We start from the raw sequence: 8816 nt of genomic DNA, 5'->3' as shown, positions 1-8816 counted from the left end.
AAAAAAAAAAAAAAAAAAAAATCGATGCACATGTTTATTTGCATAGGATTCCCCCCCCCATTTTTAATTCAACAGGATGCTCGTGGGCAAGTGAACATCACGCCAGCATCTGGACAGGAAGTGACCTCACAGTAACAAATCTACCTTGGTAAGTACACTCGTGTATGCCGTGGACATCACTGCCTCTTAAATTCATCAATTTGCATTTTTAATCCTATAAATCCATGCAAATAGTTGTTAAAAACAGTAAAAACAAGCGTTATTAAAAACGTTTATGACAGGCCTTGGAGCCAGCACCTCTTAAAGATAGCCACCAGAGGGCGATGTTACTTGGTCAAAGGTTTCTGGGTACACTGGTGCCTTGAGATACAAGCCGATTTTTGCTTTTACTTGCAAGCAAACATTTAAGATAAGAGTGTTTTAAAAGAAATGTACGAGTGCCCTTTTTCTCATAAAAAAACTAAACAAACAAAATGTTTTTCGAGGTCACGAAACAACTCGTCTCTCAAGGCACCACTGTACTAGCCCCCCAGCAAGGGTCTCGGTTTGGCTCCGATAACTGACCCCAATAGTTCAAAACACAAAATGGTTCGTAGTTGCATCTTCCGTAATTCTCTGTACATTTTCCCCATGTGATTGAACTACCATATATGACCATGTCCACTTATCAATGCATATCCGTACATGTTTTTTGCAAGTCACACAACAGCAACATGAGTGAACTGTAGAGGTAGATGAATTGTGTTAGTTGATGTTTTCCGCCAAAATTATTTACTTCGTAGGGCTTTTTACGAATATATGGATGGCACACGTATACTGTAGATAAATAATAGATACACACCAACTATAGACTGCAGCTTTTTAAAATTGAAAATCTATCGTCACGTCCACCACTTCATCACAAACATTTAAGTGGAACAAAATGGCAAACGACAGCATGAAATTGGTCCATAACAAGTCTCGTTTTTTCCCCATTAGGTGGCATCTTTATATCCACATGGATGACGTTTCATCCGCAAGCAACGTGGAAAAACTGCCCAAAAAGCAGCAGCCGGTTCGAGGTAAATGATATTTATTTACAGATGGAATGTTCCGAGTTCCTTGTCCACCTCAGGGCTTGTTTGGATCTTTCCCATCATCTCAGCCTCTGCTTGGAGCGGAAGAGGCGACGTCACAACCTGTCGATTGGGAAATAAATAACACACAAATCTGGTTGTAATTATAGTCCTCCTTGTAAAACGATGAATTTGCTCACACTCCTCACCTTTTATTTGCACGTAAAGGCTGGCTTACACGTCATATGGCGTTGTTAACACTCTCTGGGGGAGAAAGCGAAAGAGCGGTTTAAAGTAGTGACAGTACCAACATTGACCAGCTGAGGGCAGTGTTGCATAAGACTTCGTGTTATGCATCGGCTTAACAGCTGGACGAGGGACAAAAAACATTGGATTAAGTTTCATATGAACAGCGAATCAATTATTCTTCACATTTTAGTTAATTGTATTTAAGTACATTTTGTATCATTTAAATTCATCCTAGTTAATTTAATGACTAGTGATGCCGGATCAGGTCAAATTATTATTGTGCAAAAAGGCCTTAACTTTACCAGCCTGATTGTAAAATGAGTGGTTGCCAAGGAAACACCCGTTACTCACGCCCCTTCCAAGCAACTTACTGTCTGCCAGCAGCTCGTCGGCCATGAGGCTGTCCTGGCGGTTGCCCAGCACGAAGGCGAGGAAAGAGAGGATGAGGGCGTCCATAATGCCCATGATGGCCAGGATGTAGGCCCAGCGCAGGGAGCAGGCGCCCAGTGTGTATTTGTCCGTCTGCTCGCCGCACATGCGCTTCACCTCGTCGCTGTCCCAGCCGTCCGGGTAGATCATGCAGCCCAAGATTAGACACGTGCCTGCAGGGACGGACGAGACAGTCGGGTTTGTGTTTTGTTGACACTCTGGTAGTTTATTTACTTGGTTGACAAGCTGTTATTTAATTTGTATAGGGGTGAATTAGTTCCAAGATTTTCCTCAGCTCAGCTGTCACTTTTGACTGGAGAATTTAACGGCCACGCAATTGTAGTTTAGTTAGGCAAAGGTTAAATATGCCTCTAAATCCTCATTAAAATCGTTCCGGTTGAATTTCCACGAAATCGCCAACCCCCCCCCCCCCCCCCCATCAGTTATGAGTGCTCAATGCAGCGGAAAAAAAGAGGACATGTTCTCAGTATCATAAGTTAGAGATGCACAGCGGCAGCATTTCCCCACGGCCTCGCAGCCCAACATCAAAGGCAGGCAGAAAAAAAAAAAATGAGGACACTGGCTTAAAACGTTCGCAAGAATTCGCCGGGCAACAAAGCAGCCTTTAAGAACAACTTCTGCCTTTACTTTCCACAGTTATATTACTATAATTTACAATTTATTGAACAATATGGGAGGGCATGCGTGCATTGTATTCACACGCAACATGTGCAGGCAAGAAGCCTTATTTTAGCTTTAGCTTAGCATTCCTCCATTGCTAAATTGTCAATGAGCGGTTGCTTGGGGAGATTACTTACGGCGCCTTGAAAATCCTCATTAGTGAAAGGAGGTGATCCCCTTTAATCCGCACAAGTCGTCTGCGCTTTACATCCGCCAGCCCCCGAACCACCTCCCAACCCCCAAACACTTCCTGCTGACTCCACTGCATTGGAAATATGCTCATATTGCACTTTGGAGTCATAATTGCGCCACGAAAATCACAGTTTCAGTGCTTTGTATTCGTAGCCCTAACGGTGAGTGTGAATATTGGACATTTTCTGCCCCTTATCAGTGAAACAAGCAATTGTATATCGTGAATGTGCCAAAACAAACTAATAAAACCAAAGATACCAAAATAACTGCGATAAATGTGGGGAGGGTATCAAACTCAATCAAAGTTGGCTAACCTTGTGTAAGGTACCATGGTAACCAAATGACAAAATTGGGGAGCAATAACTTGGAAAGTGTACCAAAATACCGAATCAATTGCTAACTGTATGCACTTTTCAAAAATAAATGAACAACCTGATCATGCTGGGGGTACCAAATCAACATGTCGGTGCAGCTACCAAACCATCGACTCACTCGGGGTACAAAAATAACTGCACCAAACGAAGCATGGTGGAGGGTTCTCTCCTCTCACCTGCAGCCAGTTGCATCCACCCGCATATCTTGTAAACGGTGCCGGTGCCGCAGAAGAAGAATAGCGCGAAGCATCCGATGCAGCCGAGCACCAGCACCATGGACGTGGCGATGAAGAAGGCTGCGGCCTTGAAGGCGCCCGACGGGATGCTGGAGAACTCTGCGAAGCTGCCCTGGCACGTCAGCTCCCGAGACAGGCCGCTGCCGATGCAGTAGTGGAAGAGGCCGAAGTAGCCCGCCTGCGGGGTGTCGGCGCCGTCGCCGATCCAGTAGGGCTGGATGAAGCACACCACGTTGACGATGGCGAACAGGATGGTGAAGATGGCCCACAGCACGCCGATGGCGCGCGAGTTGCGCACGTAGTTGGTCTGGTAGATCTTGGCTGCCTCCGAGGCGGGGAGCATGCTGGTGGCGCTGCCGGTGCTCGGGGCTCCGGGCACCATCCTCCGCCTCCTGACGGGAAAGACGCCCGCGCTCAGCTGCACATCCACGGCTTGGGGGGGGGGGGGCTCAATCACCACAGTCCTCCTCTTCCGTCTTCCCCTTCGAGTCTTATTTATTCACAGCATCACTCGCTGCTTCGCATTCATTTCTGCAAAGAAATAAAGCATCCAAACAAAAATTACGCCTGTGCATGCACGAGCCGTTTACTCGGGCAAAAAGTGCCCCCTCGACGCGTCAGCTGTACACAGCCGCCGTGGCTATTTCAGGGATAACCCACATAATCCCCATCTGACGTCGCCCGTTTTACACTGTGCGCGTGTGCGCGCGTGCGGCTTCAGTGCACACGCGCACTCGATCGAGCACGTAATTACATCTGCAACGCAAGGATGAATGAATAAACAAAAATGATTGCGGCATTTCAAGCATAAACAGCTGCCATGACCTGTAAAAAAAAATGCACCCATAATCAATTGCTTTTATGCACTAAATACGTATTTGAATTATCTATTTTCTAATTAAGGCTGACTTATTACATTAATGTATTTTCTTAGAATATCCAGGTGTCGCATATAATACAGTAGCAGATAGAGAATATCGTATTTTAAAAATAAGTATGCCGGTACTGTGTTTTTGTTAAGAAAACTACATTACCCATAACACTTTAGAAAAGACACTTGATTATGATTGGCTGATTGCATCATGTGATTGCGGAAGCCCCTTCCTGCCCGCGAAACTCGTCTTCTCAGTTAAACTCGCTTCGTCTCAACGCCACTTTTTTTTTTAATTTAAAGTTTATATTATGCATCTTGTTACAACTTCCCGTTATGTAGACACCACTACTACGTCGTTAAAACCAATTTGCATTATCAGCTGTCGTTTTGTTCACTCTTGACTTCCGGTGGAGTTTAAAGCCCTTCGTTGACAACTATGCTAGCGGAGCTAAGCTAACCGATACACTAGTTTTGAAGTGAGGAGAAAAATGTCGTCGTCGTCGTGGTCGCTTCAGCAGCAGCGGCATCCAGGCTACGATGAGGAAAAGCTGCGGAGGGTGGCCGAGCAGCTGCCGTGTCGGGAGCTCCAAGCCGGGATGCTGCTGTCACTCATGGGAGAGGTAAGAGGTCACTCATTGGTCATTACAACACGTTTGCTAACACACGTGCTTACCAGTTTTAGAGTCGTTCTGAATTTATTATATATTTTTTTTAAATCTCGTTTGATTAGTTTCTAGAGAGGGTTAGTTATTATTAGCCTATATTCGCAGCAAAATGCTTCGTTTTAATTGAGTTATTAGTTTCAGTATTAATTTTAGTTTCGAAAGAAGAGCAAGACAACAAAGAGGTAATTAAGTGTTGTGAAATGAAGAAAACTACATTTTCCAAACGACTGTTTGACTTGAGTTCTGTGCTGCCGTACAGTAATACCTAAATAAAAACAGTACATTTAAAATCAAACATGAGCGCCTGTACGAAATGAATTGAGAGACAAAAACGAAGGATGTTTTCGCCATAATTATAGTTGTAGTTTTATCAACGTAAAATGTAGTTTGTTAGTTATCTTTTTAAACATGCTCTCGTTTTGTTTTGTTCATTTCGTCAAAATGTTTTCTTCAATTTTAGTTTTAGCTATTTTTTGTGTTTCCTTTAACAATAATAACCTTGTTGAATGAAATGACAGTACATCATAGGTGGCAAATATACTCAAGTACAAGTATACTTTAGACTGGCACATGGCGGTGGTAATAATGATGGTTTGAAATGATTGTACTTGTAATTGTGCTGCCATATTTGATACAACAGCCTCAGCAATACAGCTTGCCTTGCATCTTCATCTACGGTCATCGGGCCTCGGGGAAAAGTCACGTGGTGAACATTCTGCTGAAGGAACTGAAGGTAAGCGTGCGCGTGCCCGTGTGTGTTTTTTTTTTTTTTTAATGCCGCAGCTGTTTACAAGCTTTATGGTCCACCTCGCAGCTGCCTCATGCCACCATCAGCTGCGCCGAGTGCATCTCCACCGGCGTGCTCTTCGAAAAAGTCCTGCTGACCTTTTTCGGTGGAGACGCAGCCGCCGCTCTCCCCCGCAGCCCGTCGCTGTCCGATTTCATCCGCCTCTACAGGCAACATGGCTCACGGGCTGCCGCTGAGCAGACGCGTTACATCGTGAGGACACCGAATCTGCACTAGTGCGTCCAATTCAATCTTTGTTTTGGCCTCAGTGTGCGTTTGTGGTCTTCAGGTGTTGGAAAAAGCAGAGTTGCTGCGAGACATGGATGCTAACCTGCTCTCGGTTCTTGTGCGACTTCAGGAACTGGTGAGCATTTGACAACAACTTACCTCAAGATGCTTTTCACTTGTGGCAGATTTGGCAGGCCACATATAGGAGTTCACTGCCAAATATTCGTCTGTGGTATTCGAAATAGAAATATTCGACTGTGTAATATTGTGTAATGTGTTTTTTGTTGTTGTTTTTTTTTGGTGAGGGTGATATGATATATTTTTATTTTTAATTCCTAAAATTTTGCCATACTTGTGCATTTTCATACTTCTGCATGCGTGTCTGCAGGTTGAGGACAACGTGAGCGTCCTCCTGCTCAGCGAGCTGGTGTGGGACACATTCCGGCCAAGCACGGGCTGCGCAGAGCCATTGCCGCTTCACTTCCCCGACTACACCAAAGGTTTATTTTTTTCCCCACTCGTCCCCCTCTTCACACCTCACGTCAATCTGAGATGTTCTTTTGCACCTGACATTTTCTTAAAACAGCGCACTGAAGGTGTGAACATCTGTTAGTTCAATTTATTTTGTTTTTGAATAGCTGAGCTGCACCAGATCTTGTCCCGAGACAGTCACCCGTCCTACTCCACTGACTTCTACGCCTCCTACATCCACATTCTGCTGGGCATCTTCTACACAGTCTGCCGGGACCTCAGAGAGCTGCGCCACCTGGCGGGTTGCCCCTGAAACGTCACCTGCCTTGACCTCTGTTTTCCCCCTCGTTGTGCTCATTGTTTGCTTATTTTTTGCTTTAGGCTGCACTCAACTTTACCAAATTCTGCGAGCCTGTGACTGAAGGGAAAGGTAAGTCACCTAAAGTAGCATAAAGTGGCTTACAGTAGGCTAACGTGTGTGTGTGTGTGTGTGTTGTTTGGTCGCCAGCGAAAGAGAGTGACACGCACAAGCTGTGGCGAAACATTGAGCCTCACTTGAAGAAAGCCATGCAAACAGTTTACCTGAGGGAGGTATCCAGGTGAGTGGAGCCTATAAATTCCTCTCTTCAATCAATGTTTGCCCTCATGTGTCTGCTTGTGTGTGTTCCAGCCTCGAATGGGAGAAGATGCAACAAGTGGAGATGGAAGCAGGCCCTTTAAGAGGTCACTTCCAGAGCTGCGGCTCTCGAATATTTTTGAAATCGATTATTCCACTGATTACCCCATCGAGTAACTGGATGAATATTGGTTTTGCTTTTTTAAACATAATAGCATGCATGTCAGGTGCAGATATTTTTATCCATTTGGCATTCTACTACTGCATTTTTGACTTTGAGTGTGTATGGCTTGAGAAGGCGTGTCCTGGCCTGGTGAGTGCCATGGTGAGAACGTAACATAGAATTAAATTGGCCGCTGTGAGCTCAGCGTAGCGTTTTCAATTGATTGTTCCAGCTGTAGTTTGTATATCACCTCTGCACGTTTTCTCCCATTTCCAATTGCTGAATGTGTCTCAATACTTTTTGCCCTTGCATGTTTTTCTCCTCCTGTCAGGTTTGTCGGCGCACACCCACGTGGAGCTGCCGTTTTACTCCAAGTTCCTGCTGATCGCCGCCTACCTGGCGTCCTACAACCCCGCCCGCACCGACAAGCGCTTCTTTGTCAAGGTGAGGCGGTGACAGGAAGCCGCGGCGCAGTTGGCGGCAAGCAAGATCCCCAGTTATGTGATCAAGGGGCTTCGAGATGCATCGACTCCAGAATGACAACATTCAAAATGTATTTGGATGACTGTGGGGAAAATAGAATTTTTTAAATGACCTCAATGAAACCAAAATAAAATGACAAGCTGTACAATAAAAAAATGTGATGAAAAGACATTGAGTAAGAAAAAAGTTAAACTTTAGTAAACTATAAATGAACAATAATGACTGATGCATTTTTTTATATTGAATTACAAAGTAACATTTAATAAATTAATTAAAATGAAATTGCTACTTAATGTCTGAGAAAAATATAAGGTTATTATCTATATATATATATATATATATAAGCACATCTCATGATGTCACCTTTCCTTTCCCCACAGCATCACGGCAAAATAAAAAAGACCAACTTCCAGAAGAAAAATGAGAAGGTGACCATGCAGAAACATTTTTTTTCCCCTTACACGTACATGTCATGAAATGTTGCCTGAACTGTCACCTGGTCGTTTGTTTATGTGCGTCTCCAAAGACGAGCAACCACCTGCTGGGGCCCAAACCTTTCCCTCTGGACCGCCTGCTGGCCATCTTTTACAGCGTGGTGGACAGCAGGGTGGCGCCCACCGCCAGCATCTTCTCTCAGGTGGGCACGGCTCTCCTCACCTCAGTTGCTATTAACGGCCACCGCCTCCCCTCGTCATCATCGTTCGGCCTCGCTCCGCCTCTCCAGATCTCCTCGCTGGTCACCTTGCAGCTGTTGACGCAGGTCAGTCATGTGGACCAGCTGGACGCCCCCAAGTACAAATGCGCCGTCTCCATGGACTTCATCTGCGCTATTTCCAGGTAGGTGTGCGCGTGTGTGCTCTTTCTATTCGTACGCACGCACGCACACGGTGTTGTTTATCTTCCCAGGACGGTGAACTTTGACATCATCAAGTATCTGTATGACTTCCTGTGAGACGCTTTCTCTGTAGAATGGACACAATCACCTTGCGGTCATTACAAAATAAATGGCTTCACTTTCACAGAACTGTTGCCTCTCGTCAAACTAAACGTCAATCAAAAAGACAAGATAAAACAAAAAATCGGGCAAAGACGCTTCGTTCTTTACATTCAAGTATGTCATTAGTACTGTGTGGTTTTATATGACAATATATCGACTGCTATTTTTCTTGTTCAAAAACAATTTTTTTGTGTCAAATCCATTTGTGTTGGTACGTCAGACAAAAACATTTTTTGTCAGTACATTTTTTTCAGGTAACTCTATTAGGGTCTTCAACCAGCTGTCTACCTTTTGTGAAGAAAATTGAAATATCACA

At 44.6% G+C, this 8816-nt stretch overlaps 2 protein-coding genes across 2 annotated transcripts; one reads left to right on the top strand and one right to left on the bottom strand.

Moving 5' to 3' along the window:
* Positions 1-257: 257 nt before the first annotated feature.
* Positions 258-3950, bottom strand: lhfpl3 (LHFPL tetraspan subfamily member 3). The gene is made up of 4 exons (XM_086021858.1): positions 3157-3950; positions 1676-1906; positions 1265-1319; positions 258-1178 (listed from the first exon to the last, which is right to left on the bottom strand). Exons 1-3 carry the CDS (start codon positions 3596-3598, stop codon positions 1297-1299), a joined length of 696 nt encoding a protein of 231 aa, XP_085877984.1. The 5' UTR covers positions 3599-3950; the 3' UTR covers positions 258-1178; positions 1265-1296.
* A 337-nt stretch (positions 3951-4287) lies between these two features.
* orc5 (origin recognition complex, subunit 5) lies at positions 4288-8527 on the top strand. The gene is made up of 14 exons (XM_086021855.1): positions 4288-4710; positions 5396-5488; positions 5570-5755; positions 5832-5906; positions 6159-6270; positions 6409-6539; positions 6623-6671; positions 6750-6840; positions 6912-6964; positions 7352-7464; positions 7884-7931; positions 8030-8140; positions 8228-8340; positions 8410-8527. The coding sequence occupies exons 1-14, from the start codon at positions 4579-4581 to the stop codon at positions 8453-8455; spliced, it is 1353 nt and encodes a 450-aa protein (XP_085877981.1). The 5' UTR covers positions 4288-4578; the 3' UTR covers positions 8456-8527.
* The last annotated feature ends 289 nt before the right edge of the window (positions 8528-8816 follow it).

This window comes from Filicampus tigris, chromosome 22, assembly GCF_054856515.1.
Source record: "Filicampus tigris isolate MCC_2025a chromosome 22, RoL_Ftig_1.0, whole genome shotgun sequence".
Lineage (NCBI taxonomy): Eukaryota > Metazoa > Chordata > Actinopteri > Syngnathiformes > Syngnathidae > Filicampus > Filicampus tigris.
This window is presented reverse-complemented; position numbering and strand designations above follow the sequence as displayed.